This window comes from Mizuhopecten yessoensis, unplaced genomic scaffold, assembly GCF_002113885.1.
Source record: "Mizuhopecten yessoensis strain PY_sf001 unplaced genomic scaffold, ASM211388v2 scaffold10183, whole genome shotgun sequence".
Lineage (NCBI taxonomy): Eukaryota > Metazoa > Mollusca > Bivalvia > Pectinida > Pectinidae > Mizuhopecten > Mizuhopecten yessoensis.
The window spans coordinates 182,622-205,052 of NW_018408420.1; the positions used below are offsets into that span (position 1 = coordinate 182,622).

At 34.8% G+C, this 22,431-nt stretch overlaps 1 protein-coding gene across 4 annotated transcripts in view; it reads right to left on the minus strand.

Moving 5' to 3' along the window:
• Positions 1–3,628: 3,628 nt before the first annotated feature.
• LOC110459670 overlaps positions 3,629–22,431 on the minus strand; it is a 28,200-nt gene continuing 9,397 nt past the window's right edge. For 3 of the 4 annotated variants that reach the window (XM_021512030.1, XM_021512029.1, XM_021512032.1), the window contains 15 exons: positions 22,159–22,330; positions 18,905–19,027; positions 17,804–18,714; positions 15,678–15,794; positions 14,758–14,898; positions 13,923–14,008; positions 12,182–12,284; positions 11,476–11,629; positions 10,613–10,798; positions 10,257–10,392; positions 9,056–9,256; positions 8,136–8,363; positions 6,622–7,591; positions 5,679–5,850; positions 3,629–4,965 (listed from right to left, as the gene is read on the minus strand). In XM_021512030.1, the coding sequence (XP_021367705.1) occupies positions 4,027–4,965; positions 5,679–5,850; positions 6,622–7,591; positions 8,136–8,363; positions 9,056–9,256; positions 10,257–10,392; positions 10,613–10,798; positions 11,476–11,629; positions 12,182–12,284; positions 13,923–14,008; positions 14,758–14,898; positions 15,678–15,794; positions 17,804–18,714; positions 18,905–19,027; positions 22,159–22,330 (4,639 nt within the window). In that variant the 3' untranslated portion in view covers positions 3,629–4,026. The remainder of the gene's footprint in view (positions 4,966–5,678; positions 5,851–6,621; positions 7,592–8,135; positions 8,364–9,055; positions 9,257–10,256; positions 10,393–10,612; positions 10,799–11,475; positions 11,630–12,181; positions 12,285–13,922; positions 14,009–14,757; positions 14,899–15,677; positions 15,795–17,803; positions 18,715–18,904; positions 19,028–22,158; positions 22,331–22,431) is intronic. The other variant, XM_021512031.1, reaches the window with a different exon arrangement.

Genomic DNA, 22,431 nt, shown 5'->3' on the forward strand with positions numbered 1-22,431 from the left:
GCCACCCCAGAAAATATATCGGTTAGATTTACCCCGAGAAATCTGGCTACAGATAAAGTGAAGAAATAATTTAAAGCCAAAATGGAACGATTATGTTAGTCGACATAAGAGTGAGAGCCCCTTTTTTCATTTTTTCATATTTTGATGTTGTTGTATCCCTTACTTTTTATCACTCCTACCAATGATATATATTGATAATAAATGGTTCTATACTTTTAACTACTTCATGCAACAGCAGCAGGGTATGAACAGGGGGCATTAATGACTTGCCAAAAAAAAAAAAAAATACAATTGTACCAATTTCTCTGTTAAATATATCATAAGGGCATTGTTTTCCTATTACAAATTAATTAAGATTGACTTTTTAACGAGAACATTATATAGCTAAAAATATCAACTAAATATTTATATGTAATTGAAACATACATGGATTTATCTCCCTTATACCATCTGATATATATATGTCTATGCTACTTATTATATATAATTTGCATCAATATTTTCTTACAAACCATTTCATTCATCTCTGTCTTTGTCATAACATCCTGAGGAGGGAACTTATATAGGCCTAGCCTGCTGTTTAATCCTATTGTTCACTCAATAAAATATAATGAAATGAAATGAAATTCCTTAAATTCTGTTCTTAAATTTTTAGATGATTTTGGTAATGCTTCTGGTCTGAAGATAAATATTGAAAAAACACAGACAATTTGGATTGGGGCAAAACGGGGTTGCGGAGAGGAAATACTTCCAGAAAGGAATTTGAATTTGAAGCACCAAGGACAATTTAAATTATTAGGTATCACTTATAACTTTCAATTGGAAAATATTTTGGAAGATAATTTCAGACAAAAGGTAGTCACTGTCAAAAAGCTACTAAATGATTGGTCATTCAGAAACCTTACATATATTGGCAAAGTAACTGTTCTAAAAACTTCAGCTCTGCCCATTTTTATTCAAACATTTACCGTCTTACCAGACCAACCATTAGAAATGGTCAAAGTGCTACAGAAATATTTCTTTGAATTTTTATGGAACGAAAAGGCAGACGAAGTGTAACGTACTATTATGTATGGGGATTATAATAAGGGGTGTTTACGTGTACCACACATTTTATCTTTTGGTCATGCCTAAAAAATGTGCTGGATTAAAAAAATATTGGATCCATTAAATACTTCACCTTGGAAGACACTGATATTAGATAAAATTGAACCATATGGGGGAGATAAAGTCTTTAAAATGAAAAAAGAAGGGCTTTAAACATTTCCAAATTCTTTAATATCTTTTGGAGAGAAATATTGACTATATAGGCAGAGTTAACTGGTGATGAACTCCCCACAACCCCAGACACTGTTGCTTCTCAGCCGATCTGGTATAATGACTTCATTAGAATTGATAATAAGATTTTAATTTATAAACATTGGTGTGAAAAATACCTTTATTATTGGGAATCTTGTTGAAAACAATAGTTTTTTAACACATGAAAACTTTTGTGAGAAATTCAATTTAGCTGTTAATTTCATTGAATTGGAAGCTAATTTCAAAGAAATTAACCAATTGAGGCAAAACAATGTTGTTGTTTTTTCAGTATTTTAAGAAACATAAAAAGATTACAAACTATTTTATAAATTGATACTGAAATCAGTCACAGAAATACCAAAGAAAAGGATACATAGCAGGAAATGTTACATGTAAACATTCCCAAAGAATCCTAGTGTAAGTTTTATTCAATTCCGAGATATATTACAGATGACACTAAACTTTAGAATTTTCAGTTCAAACTCTTTCATAGAATTCTATATACTAATACCAAATTAATGCAATGTTAATTAAGTGAAACAGAAAGATGCACATTCTGTGGTGAGGGAATTCAAGAGAAACAGCAATACATTCATTATGGGAATGTTGTCATGTACAATCTCTTTGGTCATCCTTTATGTATCTATTGAGGTCACAATATGAAATAGACTTAGCAAGAGACCCAGTAATCATGTTGTTTGGTATTTTTGAAACTGAAAATTAAAATGAAATAAATTTCTTGATTTTAATATTAAAATATTACATATATTTGTGCAAATTAAGGAAGAAAACCCCTGCATTTACTGAATGGAAAACTTCCATGTTCTTTTTATAAAAAAGTAGAAGAGTCCGGATACATATTCAAATAAAAAAAAGATTATGGTAAATCAAAAATGGAATTTCATTGACAGAATGCTAAATATGGATACATGATTTTTTTTTTTTTAATTTTTGGATACAATCTTCAGAGTTAAATCACTCATGAAATATGTCAAAATCAATAAAGCAATGTAGCAGTATGAATTTGTATATTTGTATTTGTTGTAATAAAGTTTTATTGATGCAAGTTCAGTTCAAAGATATGGATAGCATACGTACAGTGGCCTTTCATTATTCTTACTGATATTACATATTTATGTAGGTTTTGAATGTGACAACAAAAATTTGAATAAAAAACAAACAAACAAATCCGAGCTCGTACAGCCTGCTGTCCCACCTGATCGAAACAGAACGATATCGATCTAACATAGGATTCGTCGGAGACACCATGCATTCCTCGAACTATGGATAAGGACCCAATATGTTCGACTTAGCAGAGTTTTACTGTGTAAGTACCTATTATATGTAAACATTTGCATAACTTGAAAAAATAACAATAATTGAGTGAAAAGTGATGAAAGAATAAGAATAATCAATTTGTTATAGGTACATTGCTATGAACATATCATTTAAACATTTTTTTAGCTGTACATTGTAGTTAGTAATAACGACAGCGGGGTCTTAATATTGACACTGAATACGAACATGCACGTAGACAAGTACATATATATTGTAATAGCAAATGCATTTTTCCCACATTTAAATATTACATTACACAGCTGGCCTCCAAAAGTTAAGATTTTAGTTATAAATAGCCTTTGATTTGCAGACGGCTGCAGGTATATGCTTAAACATCAGCATAAGTATTTTGTAGCAATCTGTTTTCTTCGTTTAATAGTTTTGTGGTACAATTATTTCGTGTTTGTGTTTTGATTAAGGAACGAAATTTTGACATATCGCAATGTCCCAATTACTTGTCTTATAGAATATGCACCAAATATATCAAAAGTGTACATGGTACATGACTATAGTCATTTTTATTACAAATGCATATAGCTACATAGTTCGTGTCACACGTTTAACTACATAGACATGTCACATTTGTAAAAAGTATACCGAAGTATATTATGCAAACAGATTTATAACTGTGTAACATTAATACAAAGTACATGTAACAAATAAAACAGTTTTTACACATGATTTCAGATTGAAATTAATTTATCTGAATTGTATTTGCCTTTTTGCTTGCCATACTTCAATACTCTTAACCATAGGACAAACACCCAAAAGATTTACATTGGACAACTATGTTCCTATCACAGTTTTATACATATCCACAATAAATCGGTAAAATAGAAGAACATACATTTCTCACATATTTAATCGAGGGTTTGAGCAATCTAATTAAAATTATATCTTCACATCGCTCCCGTTTACTGATATGTCGCGTTGAAGATCTAACAACATGCCATAGAGGGTCACGTCAGAGGTCAACATGAATGTNGTGCATGTCTCATGAATATGAATTTAATATTGATATTGCAAAATCTAGTGATTGAAATATCAGCAATGCCAATGCAGTACTGTAATGCTATTCCTCGTATTGATATGTGAGTATCTCCTTATTCAGTGTAATAGGATATACGTGTAATATATGCTCATGCTGCCTAGCATAAACATCCGACAAGAGCCCAGGTCGTAATATCTGATTATACTGCATACTATAATGAACTTATGAATTGTTTATTAAAAATGGAAACTAGCATAAACATTTTCATTGATCTATGCACGCTTGGGATTATTCTCCACTCGAATGATATTTTGACTTATCATCTAATTATAACACAACTGTCGAGATTTACGATCTCGTCTTAGATGGAACAATTCATCTACAGATCGGACACGGATTTAATATAGTCCATGCTCACTATATGCTGTGTTCGTAAAGTGACTTGTTGTGCTCACTCGCTGCTGTTTCTCTTGAAGTCTAAATTTCTTGAATTTCTTAACAAATGCTTTGTCCATTACACCCAAAGCAGGAATTGCGTCATATATAAGGTCATTGTCTTCTTCAGAATCGATGACCGTGTCGGGGTTGTACCCTCCTCGTTTAAGAGTTTGACTTAGGCGTTCTTTTTTCAAGAAATCCTCAGGTGTGTTAGGAACTCTCCGGTTTCTAACCTCACTCATGAAATGCTTTTGTAATGGCGCGCCAACAGCAAAGCGTATTTTTGGAATGCCCTTTTCGATATCGTTGAACGTGCCTTTATCCATTCCACTTGTTGTCACCGGTTTCTCCCTCACATCTAAGAGCTTGCTTTCTTTTTGAGCTGTGCGTCTGAGGATTGATCTCATCATAGAATTGGCTCCACCTGTTCTTCTATCTATAAGATTACATCCTACGTTGGCACTTGCATTCAGTCCTGTTTGCCTTATACTTATGCCAAGCGGATTCGTTGAACCAGGAATATTTTTCGTGCCCTTTTCTTGTATATTATTTATAACTTGTGCCATCGCTCGAAAAGCTTTCTCGTCTTCTTCCTCTTCGTCGTCACTGTTCATTGCATCATCTTGGATTGACTCGGAATTTAATCTCTCACAAAATTCAAGCGCTTTCTTTGCCATGAACTTAGAATTTTCATTTTCAAAATCGTTTTCGCTGACGGTTCGTTTAAAAGGATTTGGTATATCTGTAATTGCAACCAAGTGCAAGAACGTTCCCCATCTATGTACCAACATTCCAATAAATTGAATTAGTATGATGACACCGAAGAATATGATAAATAGCATGCCAAGCAAGTCAACTTGGAAGGTTTCTGAGTTCACTTCGGTTTCATCAACATCACTCTGAAAAATAGAAGCATGGTCGAATAAATACCATAACTGTGCGGGTGAATCTTGTTAAAATGTTTCTAGCTTCATCACTCAATTCTGTTTAGGAATGCAAATTTACAAAGTCAAATATAAATATTTGTCGTCAAGTCAAGATTAATAATTAGAAGCGAAAGGGTAAAATTAATCATTTGTACATTTATGTTGATTTTGTTAGAACGTTTATATATAATAAAAACATAAAGGTATTACCCTTAAATCTGAATAATTTAAAGCATGCTTATCATTTTTTCTTTCTTGTTATAGGTTAAAAATGACTATAACATATACAGAGAGTACGATATATGCCACGTCTTTTTATATGCTTGGAAATCACACTGCAATAGATTGTCAATTGCTGCAAGGACAATGATATTTATCTGGATAGATACGTACGATTTAACTAAGATTAAATGTTCCAAAATATATCTAAATCTCAACTTAACGTGTACAAAAAATACACAATCTATATTAAGTGTTTGGTGTTCCGTAATGTATTTGATTGCAAAATTAGAGAATGGAATTTAAGTGACAGCTTAACGTCGGTTTCGTGTTGAGAGAAGAAAAAAATGTCGTTATTCCCAGTGATAACTTAGAAAATATTCAAAACTTGAATAAAAAAAAACGGTGTTTTTTTCTCTCCCAATAATGTGATATTGTGAGAATATTAGGTGATACCAAATACCCACTGGTACTTCGAAATAGATGGTGGCCGGTTTCCGCAGCTGGAACATGAAGTTAACTGCAATCCAAATCAGATTGATGATACCTATGGCAACGCATATACTGTTTCGGAGTTCTAGCAGTCGAGTCTTGATTTGTTTCTGCGCCGCTGCGGTAACTTCCAGTGGATAAAGGTACCTAGACGAGTAATAAAACATCCCAACATTAGTAAGGTCAATCAGTAATTAGCATTCTGTCAGGACAGCCTAAAATATTTGATGTGGAAAGTAAAAAATGAATCGGATGGAACATTGTTGTTTCTATAGTATTATACATTATCATTCTAAGTTGGTGAGTGAGGAAAATATAACTGAAGTAGTTCAATTATATATTATTGTTGGTCTATTCAGGTAACCGTACATATGCAGCATTCGTAACCTATCTAAGCAATTAGGCTAAGACATTAAAATAAAACGTTTAAGTTAAAGCTTTTTATTCAGTATTCATTGTTTAATTTAATAGTCAAAACGATACCAATTAATTAATTTATACTAATTTTAGTGTAATAAAACAACTGTTGAGTATAGTATAGAATGGTAGACCTACATGTACCTGTGGGTTAATACTCCTGAGAATAGTATAGAATGGTAGACCTACATGTACCTGTGGGTTAATACTATTGAGAACAGTAAAGAATGGTAGACCTACATATACCTGTGTATAAATACTGTTGAGTATAGTATAGAAGGGTAAACCCACATGTACCTGAGGATTAATATTGTTGAGTATAGTATAGAATGGAAGACCTACATATACCTGTGTATAAATACTGTTGAGTATAGTATAGAATGGTAGACCTACATATACCTGTGTATAAACACTGTTGAGTATAGTATAGAATGGAAGACCTACATGTACCTGAGGATTAATATTGTTGAGTATAGTATAGAATGGAAGATCTATATGTACCTGTGAATTAAGATTTTCCAGAATTCCTCTTCTGCGGGATTCATCCGAAGTATGGGACCATTTCCTAGTTTATTTTGTTTTGCCAAATGTGAATCAATCTTATCATCGATATCTTTCTTTTTGGGGGTCACTATATCATCTTCCAACTCGTCATGCTCATCTTGCATGATTTCTTTGTCATCGAATGTGACAGTTTTCTTAAGAATCGGATGTTGCGTGTCGTTTTGGAAAACCAGCTCTGGCATACTTTCAATATCCTGCACACCAGTGTCAATTTTGCGTCCTTTACTTTGTTTTAATTTTAGTAATAGTTCAAAATTTTTGTTCATGACTCTCAGCATTTCTGTCGTCGCTTCTTTTCTTTTGTTTTTCAACTTCAGGCCTTTGAGGACCTCCGCTATGTCGGCGAATTTCATATTTGGCATAAACCGAGAAAGGAATCCCTGTTGATTCCTTTCTTTTCTTTCTTTCTTTAACCTTTTCTCTTCTATGGTTTCCTGTATAGTTTTCTTCTTTTGTACTTCCCTTGTTCCCCAGGATATGTCATGCATATTGCAAAGAGAGTAAATAACAAGAAGTAGGAAACCTAATGGAATACAGAGGAAGTACATTGCTCCATGCATGATACAGCTAAATTCATGTGGGTGGAAGCAAGCTGCAAAGATAAAGATGAGGATCACTGACTCTATGAAAATCACACTCGGATGAAGAGGATTTTCTTTGTAGGCTATAATGATACAGCCGATGAAGACGACAGCCATAACTAAAATATACCATGCACCTAGAATCTGCGCTGCTCTAATTTGGTGCTTTGGTTTTACATTGAAGCACAATATAATGAAAAACAGCGCTGGTAAAAGAGCTATGAGATAAGAGGTGATTAGTTCCACGTTGAAAACAGACACAAGTGCTCCAGCTATCATCATCACAACCAAACAAGGGCCTACCATGGTCGACAGTAGAAGAATATCTGAAATAAAATAATGTGTCTTACTGTACCTCTTTCCTAAAATTATCGTAAATGTGTTTATCATTCAACAAAACAAATGCAAAAATACAGCAGATGCGCTAAAGCATTTATATAATTCCCAATGATAAGGGTATTTGCAATTTGTTCTTGAACATGAGCGTAACAAATGTCAACTTATATATAATACAATCAATAAAGTTGTGTTGTATTCCTCTTTATATCAATAAATATGAATATATATGATCATTTAATAACTGCTCCCTGAGCAAGATGGAATTCTTGTTTACCAAAATTTGAGATAAAAGGTTGCAATTGAAATGCGATATAAAACATTTGATTACAAAAGGGTAAAACATCATACACTTTGTACTTTGTAAGAATTTTGGACTGATATTAAGATAATTAAAATATCAGAAAATTTACGTGTTGACCCAGCTAGTGTATGTTGCCAAGTGTATACGACAGTGACACTTGATATATTTCCAATGAGTGCAAAGTGCTTCGTTCATTGCAAAATATATACTCGATATGTCTGGCCACATACATTGATAGACGATGTAAAGCCAGCTTATGCTGTTGTTGATTGCAACAGTGTTTCGTCCATCCTGCAACAACTCAAGGACATTCGCAAAAGTGGAAGGCATCCAGCGTCGTCTCTGATCGAAGAATTCGCCAAAATCTTCAGGAACGTGGGTAAAGACATCTGCGGCGGCTGTGTAGTCAATACGGTACCCCTGTTGTACTAGGAGGGTGCACAACCATCTGTCCTCGCCTATTTACAAAGTCATCATATTCAAATCACTTTATTTCATAAACGCTTAAGGCAAATCATACCCTTTTAAACGTTTATCGTTAAAATGCTACATGATAATCCTAGAAATATACAATTTTCCAATACAAATCTAATATTTTATCAACTATTATTTTGTTTTACAAAAAAGGCATTCCGTATAGAATAAGGAAATTCAAGACTAATTATGTTCTACCAGTGAAATTCTATTTTAACAGCGAGCGAAAATCCTTTTCTCGATTTAACCATATGTTCTAGGAACGAAGAAAATGTGTGTATACTTTGAGCGAAGCCCTTAGATTTCGAGGAGGATGGAAATATAGCGTTTGAAATACAAATAAAGAATTTGCGTGTGTGCGGTATCATTGTATTATCTAAAATGATCCCCTTAACAACCACCGTGAACTAAAATACATAAAGACAAACTCATTAAGTTGTGTGACAGACTCGGTTAAGTGACAAATAGTAAACAGCTTGCTATTGGTCGGTCTATAGCAGCTAGGTGTTTTATGAAATCAAGGTCAGCGCAAGATATTGAAAATTTCACGCATAAACAAATATTTACCTCATTACTTACGGAATCAAAGACTATATTATTGTTTATATCATATAAAAGCGTATGGAACAAAAAGTTTGAAAATCTTTAGAAATAAGAGAGGCAGGTGTTTTATTACCTTGGTCGTACATGAGATGATGAGACGCTTCAGTTGGAAGGATAGTGAACTTCCTCATGACGTTGTCATCCATTAGAGAAGATCCACGGAACATGCTGAAACATCCGGGACTGCACAATACACACCCCAGCACGTGTTCTGTGGCTTTCTGAAGCCAATGGGCCACGGCGTACTCAAACTGCTGGAACCATACTACCGGCCCTGTACAGTAAGCAAAGTATACGATAAATCCATGTTTTTCATACAAGGTCAGGCAGTCACCAATCTTAGAACTGTATTAAATGCCGCAAGGTGTGCGGTTGTATAGTTTATATTATCGACGTTTAGGTATGAGGTCGTCATAGATGGTTATGTGTATCTTGTATATAACGTGATATCCATGTAGCCCGCTTTTTCGACTAGACATGTTGATTTCGATTAAAACACCTATATATAGATGTTAAGCGTAGGAAACATGCATATTCAGAGCAACAATAGCAATGTCAATAATTCATTATATACATGTTATACGTATTTTAAAATTTTCGTAATAAAAAACAGTTGAATAGATTGATTAACTTTTAATGGATGAAATGAAATCAAAAACATCTAGGCAGCTATTTATCATGCTCGTGGTCGTCACCTGGTTTGATTTATTCAGTAATATGCAGGAGAACTTTACCCGGTAAATCAAAAAAGGAATCTTGAATCACTGTTTAAATATAAATATGTATATCTAGTAATGACAGCGTTTTAACAGATTATATACATATGTAGCATACCGTTTTAAAAGGAAATCCAGCTATGGCGTAAAGATAATTTCTATCCTAAAGGTAAGTTATTTGTAATACGTTACGGTGTTTGAATGTAAAGGAAGATATAAGAAATGCAATGTCATAATAAATTCTTCTTTTGTTGTTGTTAAAAAATGCATAATTGTTCTACAGTATGCTTTGATAATAGTCAAATGACATAAAAAGATGCACATCTTTGAATCTTCGGTAACATATTTTGGCTCCTGTGTAATTTGTGAAATTATTAATGCTCAAGATTTGCTCTTCATTGAGTTTATCCCTTTAAACAATATTGTCTTTGACGTGCACTGAGTCTCGATAACATTTTGTATGAACATATATATATATAAGTAAAATTGAACAAAGGACATATATCGTCTATACCTTGGAATGTAGAAATATGCGTTACATGTATACTACAACGATACCTTTGCCTGTGGGATGAATCCGTCCACACACCGCCCCCACTCTGTCGTTTTTCTTCATCTTATCAATAAGGAGATGCACCGCTCCTGGTGTAAATTCAACGTCACCGTCCAGAGCCAATATAAACGTGTTCTGTGCCTATTGGCTCAGAAATACAGGACAGATAGTTATTCTTTAATATTATACTAAAACGACGGTAACTGAAATACGATCTGAAAAGTTTCAACAAAACATAAGATGTAGTATTTGTGGTTAAAATAGCTCCTTCTTCTTCCATAAAGATACATAACGGATAACATTATAAACGCAGAATCTATTACACAAAAACTGGATAACCATTGTATTACCATGTACTCACCCTGTATAACACTTCATCGTCGAGGAAATTAAAGATTTGGCTTTTTTCCACTTTCCCTGTTCTTTGTCTTTGGAAATGTCGCCAACTGACCAGATCGTTATAAGCATTGTCCTTCATGGCTGTCATGACAACCTCCTGGCATTCTTTGAGAATACGATAGCCAAGTAGGTAGTACATGTACATCACCTTAAGGTAAAGGAAATCAATGCATTAGCTGTAATCGCAAGGAGGAGTTTCACCTTAAAAAATATTTTACTATGCTCCCTTAGAAAAAGAAGATGAAATAAAAGAAAGTTTTTTTTTCTAGCTGAGAGATCCTTCCTTGTTAAGGAAGTCATACATGTGTCTCTTTTTGATGCTATACATATATAATTCCTGATTAACACCCTGTGGAATTGTCGGTGGATAGGTCCAGAGTTCAATCCGTCTAAAACAATATTTTGTTTGTAATCCAATTTTGCACATAATGTATCACACATGTTATGTTTTGACACTTCCTTTATAAGGGTAAGTTACATCAAGCAGCTTTACGTCACATCGGGTTTATATTTCTTCTAGATTAAAGGATATATATATACTAAACATCCAAATTTTTAAGGAATATATGTGATTTAAATAAACTTTTGTGTTTATTTTTAACTTTTATTTAAACGCATCTTTCTACAAAAAAACTTGTCTACAGATTAGGATTACCTTTCTGGAAATGCTATAAAGTATAATCAACCCTAAATCTTTAGATATCATCTATAGTTAACTGTCACTCGAAGTTGTTTCATCCACTGATAGTTATCTTTGTTTTCGAACTTCCTTTTCCATTCTATTTTAGAAAACGAATCGAACTAAAAAATAAAATAACACCGTACCTGTGACCATCGCTTCTTGTGTCGGACTTTTGTCTTGTCTTTCAGGTGAACGAACATGAAGTTTTCCCCAGGCATGAGATACACGAGCTGTCCTCCGTACGGGGTTGGGATCTGTATAGGGTCGCTGATTGACATCACCTTTTCGTGAACCGAGCTGTAAAGGTATCGAAGTGTCCGAGTTAGAATCACAGCAATTACATTTACTTTGTTATAATGTATGCACTCGTGACATGACAATTCGCCGGTGTCTCCAAAAACATGAACGCTTACATATCACATCATATAACAAAGATAAACAGTCACTTTGAATTATCTGCGACAGTTTTTTTTATCTCTCAACATGCTAACGCAAACTACAGTTCACGATAATAAGCCTCCAGATAAAAGCTTATCCAAGGGATGTCCGACAACAGCAGCATATTTAATAAATTATAACTGGATTTCGGTTGATGTATTTTATGTTGTAGTTTTGATTCATATTGACTGGTTATCTTTGATATATGTTGTGATATGTACGTGATCATATTTTTATGCCTCAGTTGTCGTAGTTTATACTTCATAAATATGTTCTTTATTGATATAATAGATGTTCGACACGTATCGTAAAGAAAACTATCAACTAATCAGATGGCAGATTCATTTAATAACTTGGCCTCAGATAACGTCCTAATGGAAATATACAGACAAATTATGGCAAAATGTTTACCTTGCAGCTTCTTCCATCAATTCCACGAAAATGTTGACAAAGGAGTTTGGAACACTTTCATTATCAGCATTAGTTTCGAACGCGTCATCGAAGAAAATGTGGGCTGCGTAAATTTAAATAAACAACGCTGTACAACGGTTTGCAAAATAATATCAATGAAATAACGTTTTTCATGGACACATATATCAATGAAACATATAATTTCGAATATATTAATACTAAAAAAACATGCTAATGGAAACATATTGAAGAAAATATATGGATGAAATCTTATGAACAAATCATATCAATGGAAACAAACAAGTAACAAACTTCAGTGAACAACTCTTGTAGGTTTTGGGCTTGTACACGCATGCGCTAGCGAGCCAATAGCTATCACAAGAATTCGGTTAAAATAATATTATCAATCATCATGCAGTAATTATTTAAGGACTAACTTGAATATATTTTAATGTTATGGAGATGTAACACAACAAACGGAGTGTACTCTAACTAAACCGTGAAGCAGTTTATGATGAGAGTACACTCCGGTTTTTTGTGTTATAAGCTCCATAACATAAAAAATATATTCAAGTCAATCCTTATAATTTAATCTACTACACACAATCCCTGTGGAAATCCGCTTTTTATTGATGGACTCTTTCCTCCAATCAAAAGCGACGTAACAAATGGCAACGTCATTTTTTTACGCTATGAGCTGATAACATAAATTGTTAAGCCAATGAAAATGTTTCTTACAAGCAAGATTGAATTATTAAGAATAAATATATAATCATTAGTATCGTGTTAAAGTATCTTATTAGTTAGATCACTATGTTCCCGGACTTTTGAAATTTTGATCTGATCTTAAGTTGTTAATGAAATTCCAGTCTATGAGTTCTATATTTAGTAACCATTTCTGAAAAGAACAAATGCCGTATTTATAAAGACATAATGTTTAAACAGCAGGGAAGGTATTGATAAGAGGAAAGGCAACCGAACTGCATCGGCAGGGCTCAAGTAAGTGTAAACCAAATATGGCATCGAGTCTATAAACAAAGGTAATGGATTAACGGACGATCTAGTCTACACAAGCATTGAAGTGATTTGCGCAAGTGCAGCGAGCCTTTAATATATCGCCAATAATTTGTGTTGAATACTCGATCATAACAGAATTGCTGTTGAACCCACACGTATGTTACCTACATATCTACCAACGAAGGGAAACATATACAGGTAACGAGACTGGGATAGGGACACATATACAGGTAACGAGACTGCGATAGGGACACATATACAGTTAACGAGACTGGGATAGGGACACATATACAGGTAACGAGACTGGGATAGGGGAACATATACAGGTAACGAGACTTAGAGTAAGAGATGTATGGATAGAAGGGAAATAATTACAAATCTTTGATCAGAGTGGGGACAAGAACATTTTTACAATAGAGAATAAATCATCCCGACGTAACCTGAAAACAACGTTCGGCTCACAAAACAAGCCTGTAAAAACTAAGTTTTTGTTTAAAAGGTCATTGCGTCTATAAACACTAATCAACGTACGTTGCATTGCGATTGGCGCGATCCCTTATTTCCATTGGCATCTTGATGTTACCTTCATAATGCTTTTATACCGGACATATATCAAGAATCAGCAGAATAAAAGCTACTAGTAGGAGAAGGAAAGTTAGTTTATGCTCTGCAAGTTGTTACAGATGTTACATGATAATTATATATATGCTAACTGTCAACTCACGCTCAAACTCGTAGTATTTCACATCCGCTTGCTCCACACCAAACATATTAACTGCCTTTTTCCGCAGATATTGATCCTTGTCCATCCTTATAAATGACCATAAACATTGATAATCTATACAACTTTAGCAATATCTACTGATGCCATTTGTATAATGTACTATACAACATAAAAGAAGATCATATGAAATGATTGAAGAAAGGTTCATGTAAGTATTTCACATTAAACACAATTGTCACAGTGTCAACAAAAAGACCAAACTCGGAATCAAGTAATAGTATATTGTTAGCAATGTTTTGATCGCGCTTTCACATTATCATGAGTCCTAGATTTTATTCAACAGCGACTATTTTGGGCCATGTAAACAGTCCCACAGAGACCATTTTAGTCTCGGAAGTCTACAAACCTTAAAATGTTTAAGTCTTTTCTTTAAGCAGGTAATACTACAAACCTACTTCTTTCGAAAATCAAAACGTCTTTGCTGTACGAGATTTTGTGTTTTACACATAAAGACGAATAAAAATTCACCAAGTAATGGTGTTTGTAGAACATCCTTATTAACCAACCCTCACCCCACCATCCATGAAATATACAACACCAAGTGTTCATTTTTCTACCCAATACTCAGTAACAATCGAAGACATGACAAGTGTGCATTAACCACGGCCAGAAACCCTGGATATTCATCCAAAAATGCAATTCCATAACAGAATTATTATATTGACTTTAAGAGCATAGTTTGCAAGTGTTTGGATTTTGAAAAATCCCACCGTAATAACTGTGTAGCGATTTGATATAATCTAAAATGTGTTGTAATCGATAACAATTTAAGTACCTGAACAACGACTTTAGGAGTTGAACCATTTCCTGTCGGCTTTCATGCCACATTGTTCCACATGCGTAGACCATGGGAGGTAAAGTACCCGTTGTCACCTCGTCTTCTGGACTAGTATCTTTCACGTTATCAAATGACAACCTATTTTAAGTAGCAAATGCATATTCTTACCATATAGATACCATAACATTGATGACGAAAAAGATTAAACCATACCTACTGACCGTGTAATACGTGTAGTAGCGATACGAGTCCTTTTTTGTCAGTATTTCTTTGACTCGGCATATTAAGTATGATATGTCTTAACACGAGCAGATTAATACCGTTGTCTTGGTTCAACATCAGTCGTCATGTAACGGCACTAGTAATAATTATCATGAGTTACCTACACAGGCTTCCGTCGAATATTGCTTTGCATATGTACATTTGTTGCCTGCCCATGACAAATAGATTGCCAATGATGGAGTATATGTGACAATCCATGATACCCTAGATTAATTCAATTTGACAAGCGTTTTTTACCATTACTCCGGAGTGATTAACGATGTGACATGGCGTGTAAGAATAAAATATCCCTTTGTATTGAGCAACTCTTCACCCAGGATAATCAAATATGTAATAGAGGCATATATAGGGGTAGGGGATAAGAAACAATTATTGCCGTGATGATATGTCAGATTCCTACAATGTTCGATGATTTTATATGACAAAAGCACATATTAACTGCGCTGGGATTTTCAAAGACAAAACATAACAATTGTACCCCTGTGATAACACATAGCGAAACATAAACTGGTGCTCTGATTACTCCAGATAGATCACCATAACAACGTGATAAATGCACATGCCAAAATAGAGGTATTTACAAAGGTGAATTAAACAGCAAGTTTGATTTAAGGAGACAGGTCAATTAAAGTTACCTGTAGTGAATTCGTCCTTCGCTGTTGACCTTGAAGATTTTGCGTGTGTGACGACGACGGTTAAGGATCAAATCTTGCTCCATCAATATTCCACAATACAAGGGGTTGACAAACAACCTACAACGGAAGAATGAAAATAACAGATTTAATTCACAATTATAGATACATATATCTAAAATTAAGAAATGTAAAATTAAATTCGGCAAAGCGATAGATTTTATTTAATTCAGTATTTCAAATGTTAATATGACAAAAACTAAACGATCCGTAAGTAATATAACCAAGAAACGAACCGGCCCATTAGTGATTAAAGACATATGAAAACGTGGACATATTTTTGTTTGAATACCAGGAATTATCAGTCACTTGTTTCTTTTCGGAACCTTTTATATCGGCTTTTCTGTGATTTCAAAGCATCAGGTTTTTCCACAAGCTCAAATAAGGGCTCAAATTTACAATGTATTCCTTGAGTTGTAATTGAGATGTAGTTTTCATCGTGAAAACGTCTAGATATGTAGATATAAGACATTCGTCCAAACGGTAATTGATATTGGACGTTGACTTACAACAAAGACGGTATCAGTTCTACCTGATTACGTCATGTTTCTAACTTTAACAATTCTGCAGCACTTTGTTTCTTTTTTTTGTGTGTTGCAAATTAGCCGGTAACGTGCTCAGAATTAAAATGGGATTTACTGCTCTTTGACGATGCAGACCCTGCCATCACCTGTCTACTGCAGGCCAGTAACGACTGCCAGCAAAGAAATGATAATTGGGAATGTGGACAGAAAATGGTTTAAAACTCAGAAAGATCACATTAAGGAACTATAGGCTTACCTGATTAAATATTACGTTAAGCAATTCGCCGCAACTGTCCGTAATTAGTACATTACAATCTGAAAATAATAACAATCGAACCAAAATGACCTCACCTCAATGTGAAACATTGGCGATTGCACCGTTGATCAGGCATTTTCACCTGCTCATTGTTCTGGTGTGTCAAATACAGTATACACGTTCTGGGAAGTAATTGTAACTTGGATGGTATCTTTCTTCAAATGATAAGTCTACCAGTCTTTCCAACATATAAAACTCGACTGTTGTCAATACATGTATGGTAATCAGAGGCCAACACGAGGGGCTGTTGAGGTCTTGATAAGGTCTTTTCGGTACATTATATAAGTAGAAGTGGACTGGTAACAGATCATAATTCTATATCAAAGAAATTAATAATCGCTTAAATGCGAGAAGCCTAACTGGTGAATCCTAGTATCAATATTAGGAAACATCAGGCTGATTCTGAAACAGGGGTTCACAACATAATGTACAAACTTACAGCTTATTATTCTAATGATTAAAGAGACATTAAATGTCTTTTTTAGTACTAATCGTGTTCGTGTTTTATAGGCAAACAAGTACAATCAGTAGCTTATACACGTCCTCATAACAGAGTGAGTGGTGGAATATTAAGACTGCAATTCTAATGTCGGCATAGGCATGAAGTTCGTATCTGGATGAACATATCAACATTTGTTTTAATTGACAACAAATATACAGATGCATCTCAAATCCTCCACCTGACAAGGAAATACGAATAGTTACATTTTGTAGGAGCATGGATGTTCAAAGGCTGACCGATATTGTCAACACAATAAGCGGATTATGCTTGTAGAGCTATGTATACCAGTTACTCTATCAAGCTAATTTCGAGTGGCAATAAAACGAGACAAATTGGAACCAGGTCATTGAATAGCGATTGGATGTCAACTCTTGTACCAAGAGTGCAGGGATAGATTAAAAAGGACATCGTGTTGTAACAATTGTCTAAAAGCATTTATACACGAAAAATACTTTTAGACGAGTTTCACTTAAAACTTGAAAAAAGTCAACTCGAAACTCAAAAGTCGAAAAACTTCACTCGGTACTCGGAAGTCTTCACTCGAAACTCGACACTCGACCAAAAGCAATCCTCTTTTGTGCGTTTTTTCTATAATTAAGGGACTTTATTAATACGTGATACGTCGAAAGAAAAATGTGATTCGAATTATATGAAACTGTTATATATTGCAATTTAAGCAAATAAATCTACACACTTTGTATATAAAAAAGAATATATGGTGACTTACTTTTCAAGTTGTGCGAGCCGGGGTTGACATGGGAACCAGATGTGACGTCCAATCCAGTACACCGAAATGAGCCAACCAGCGGCTACAGGCAGGTGCCACCACGTGTCGAGAAGGTCAGCATCACAGGTACGGTTTTCATAAGAAGATATCTCAAGGAGGAAATGTGTCTGACAATCATTATACAGTGCGCATACGGCAACAGGCGTCGAAAGCAGCAAAGGCACAGAAAACGAAACGATCTGCATCTGAAGTTTACACGTTGTGTACGCTACGAAGTGACCTATGAATGCTGACAGAGCAAGCATCAAGGTAAAGGTAACAGCAACCAAGAGTTTTGGTTCTTTTCCTAATAGTTCAAAAAACGTCAGAAATTGATCCCATTCTAATTTTGTCTCCTGATCGTCCAGATAAAAAGCAAGCGTGCCGGTAATCAGGACCTTCACCGGAGCAGCTAGCGCGTATAAAATAGGTCTGCTCTCTTGTAGGTCGAACTTCAATCCCAGCATTAGGATCTGCAATTTGTTTGTATTGCTTAAAGTTCCACAAAATCTGTCGTCAACGAAGTTTTCCCAATACGAGAATGAACAAAGGAACAGTGCTGCGATAACTTCAACGATCTTCACGCTATTCTCGGCAAAATTATTGTGGTTGATATAGTACTCAGTCAATACAACCACCGGTATAGCAGACATTTGCATGAGGGATGACAACATATCAAAACTGAACACGCTTATCTTACCAACTGTTGACATATTTGTATTTTGCGATGAAGAACACATGGGTTTAAGGAGACTTGGTGTTATACAGGTACAGCTGAGTAGCATTATCCCCCTGACAACATCGATTTCCGGCAGGACTCGGAAAGTCAGTAAAGACAGTCCAACAGAGTGCAAACCCTCAATGATAACAACCTGCAGTCAAAAACAATGGAAATACAAATAATATCATCACAAAACAAATATCAATTTCACTAAATAATAAATATAGATTGTGACTTGCATCATTTCGTTTTAATAACGTTCGATTTTGATTCAATCCTTCGTGCGGATATAACCGACCTGTTTTAAATTATTTCTCAGTGATTCTAGTATAACAACTTACAAAAATGACATTTTTCCTCGACGGGAAGGGAACATTTCCAAATAGTGACCTCCACAAGCTGGTCAGGAATATCAAGGTGTAGGGGATACATATGACGATAAGCAGTAGAGTGTGATGAAATTCCTGAAAGATTAATACAATATATTATTATAAACAGTCTATGTAACAACGTATCTGATTGGATTTTATTGATCACATGACGGGGAAATATGACATCGTGTCTCCTTTTCGCGTTTAAATTTCCATGGTTATATTTCCCTTATCCGGACCCTCTCTACAAATGGGCAAGGGCCATTAGAACCGATGTCCAAGTGACTGATGTAGACCCCAACATAAGTTCAACAACCCAATCATTCTTTCTATTATGTTGTTATTTTAATTTTTGAAATAAAAGATGTATTGTCCTTGTGGTAGAAAACACGATTCTTTGTTTTTCTCTATATTTCACGAGGTCACACATGTGAAAAATGTTTATTAGAAGAGAAACAAGGAATTGTAGTATAATGTCAACACACAGGGGCCATAACTGTTAATACATATACAAAGGTTATAAAATCAGCAGTAAGGATATTGTTTTACGTCATTATTGCATAGTTATGTCGTTTTTATCACATTATACATTAAGGTATTAATGTGTTGAGCACTGAATGAAAATATACAAATAAATGAAAAACAGAAATATTTTGATTTCTTTCAAATCAAAGCCGGTGCAACCAATTACATCTTTCTCTGTACTCTTTCACTATTCGTTTTAAGACGTTGTAGTGCCTTGTCTAAACTGTTCCCGATTCCATGCTTTGGATTTGATGGATTAACTTATTCGATCTACAGTGTTCCCTTTTGGCAAAAGAAACAGCACGCACAAAAATGAATTATATTTTATCATACAGCTGTGTCGTACTTCAAAGACTCGTCGGTGTTGCTGGGGGCCAAAACGGTGGACATCCGAATTGTTTAAACTAGTGTTGAAATAGAGAGGATGCTGCGTAACACCCTACAATTTAGGCATTTAAATATTAACAGGAGAACTGGTTGTTTACAAATTCAATTATCTGTAATTTGTGTATATTATGAAGCGCGCCACTACTCTATAGATATACGTGTAACCATCAAGGTTTCAGCAAACCGCGAGGACGAAAACTTCCACCACAACACTCTACCACCTTATATCTTAAAAGATGAATGCGACACAGTTGATTGTACATTTAAAACTTAGTAATAGATACTGAATGACAAAATGAATTATGCTTGATCATACAGCAGTTTCGTTCTTCTTGGAATGATTGGTGATGCTAGGGCCAAATCGTTTTAACAATAAATGTACTGTTGAAGCAGAGAAGCTGGTCATGAAATCCTAATTTAAAGGAGTACCGGTTAATTTCAAATGAAATATTCTGTAAAACCTGTTTATTATAAACCGTGTCACTGCGCAAAAGAGATTACTGTGTCCACCAAGTTTTCAAGAAACCATGGGGACTAAACAATCCAACAGCAACGTCTACCCTGTTGTATCTTGAAAGATGAACGTAACTAACAAACAGGTGATGCAACATATAACCTGTGGTCGTCTTACGCCAATTATGACGTTATAGTTACAACATATAACCCGTGGTCGTCTTACGCCAGTTATGATGTTATAGTTACAACATATAACCCGTAGTCGTCTTACGCCAATAATGACGTTATAGTTACAACATTTAACCTGTGGTCGTCTTACGCCAATTATGACGTTATAGTTACAACATATAACCCGTGGTCGTCTTACGCCAATTATGATGTTATAGTTACAACATATAACCCGTGGTCGTCTTACGCCAATTATGACGTTATAGTTACAATCTTTTGATAAAAAGAGGATCTCACATGAGTTTCCATTTGATATGAGATTTATGAAACGCGTTGAGAATGTTTGAATTTTGCGAAGCTCTTTCTGTTTATCAGATGACGTAACAAATTTGACAAAACAGTAATTTGAAACTCAGTTTTATGAATTCCGTCTTTATCAATAGTTACCAAATAACGGCTAAAATAATATCATTCCACATAATGCGATGAAACATAGTTCCCATCTCATTTTATTGTTTAAATTGTCAGCTTTTGTTTAACTTTGCAAATTATTGTTATTAGTAATGCAAGTGGGACAATGTTTTTAACACAACGACCTAAACAATGACCTCGCCAGGCTGCCGGACAGACGTGGTACAGCAGAAAGCCGCGTCATAGCGCGCGCAAGTACAAAACGGAGGTCACACATGTTTCCCAGCTGGACTAGTCACTGTCGCAGTCTGACATGATTTCTCTTCGCCTGATAACTCTTGGATGACTTACGTTGTCCTGTTTTGTAACCACATTGATATGGAAGTATCCTCAATACATATTACCACCAAACATTGTACGCGGTGTTGTTATAAGTTGGAGTCAACTGATTCTGTTGACATTGTGTTAAGACGAGAGCCATGGTTACTGAAGGGACGGATAATATGCGCGAAATGATATTGTGCTGATCAGAGTTAATGTGACTGTAATTCCTGGCATATTCATCGCAAGATCAACTCCGTCCATCTACACTGTGTATTCGTTAGGTCCTTTATCAAGTGGGAATTTTGCGAGTCCATTGATTGTAAAATTAGTAGTACAGTGTTTATATATTTTTCCTACGACTCATAGTAAAAAGTAGCTATGCTTACAGACTACGTCACGCGTATTACCAAACACGAAATGTGAATAGACTGACCAATTAAACACCTCCAATGTGTTATTACACGTGTGTTCATAACAATATTTATGTAATGGGTGTTATTACACTCATAACAGGGTAGCCATGTGATAAATCGTCGTAGTATGTGACTGACTAGGTTTTGCATCACAGTTAAATCGTAAAGGTTCTAGATGTTAATCTCATTATATAGGCTGTTTGTAACAATTATTTACAATTAAGTTATTCGTATGGACAAAAACACAGCGCATACTTCATATTGATCTCAATGTGTATCAAAATTGATACTTCGTGTAGAGGAACGTTCAAGGATACGCAAACACGTACATTCCCATTATAAATCAAATGTTCATTTACCGAAAATATGCTGTGTTTATCATTCCAACAAATGATATGCCTATTTGCTCGTGTATTTCACCAACTTACGTCAAAGAGAATTTCTGTTGAATCGTACTCAAGCATGTAAACAGTGCTTTCGCCGGCACTTTGTGTCAATCAGAGTATTGTAATATATACCTTTTAATGACAACGTACTTACCGATGTATTGGACACGAGCGTAGCCAGACTGAGTTTTTGTATTACAGAGCAGACGAGGAGAAGCAACCCCAACACTATGTAGGTGACAACTTTTAAAACCATCATCCTGCCTGTCATATGGAAGTCGTCTCTCTTCGGTTCCCGGCTTATGATTTTGAATATGTCCCAAAACCTATAAAAGATAAATGATCTGATGACTGCCTCTTTGATAAAGAGAAATGTTTTATTAATCAAGGTTGATGTTAAGTTAGCGGATTATAGGTATAGCATGAT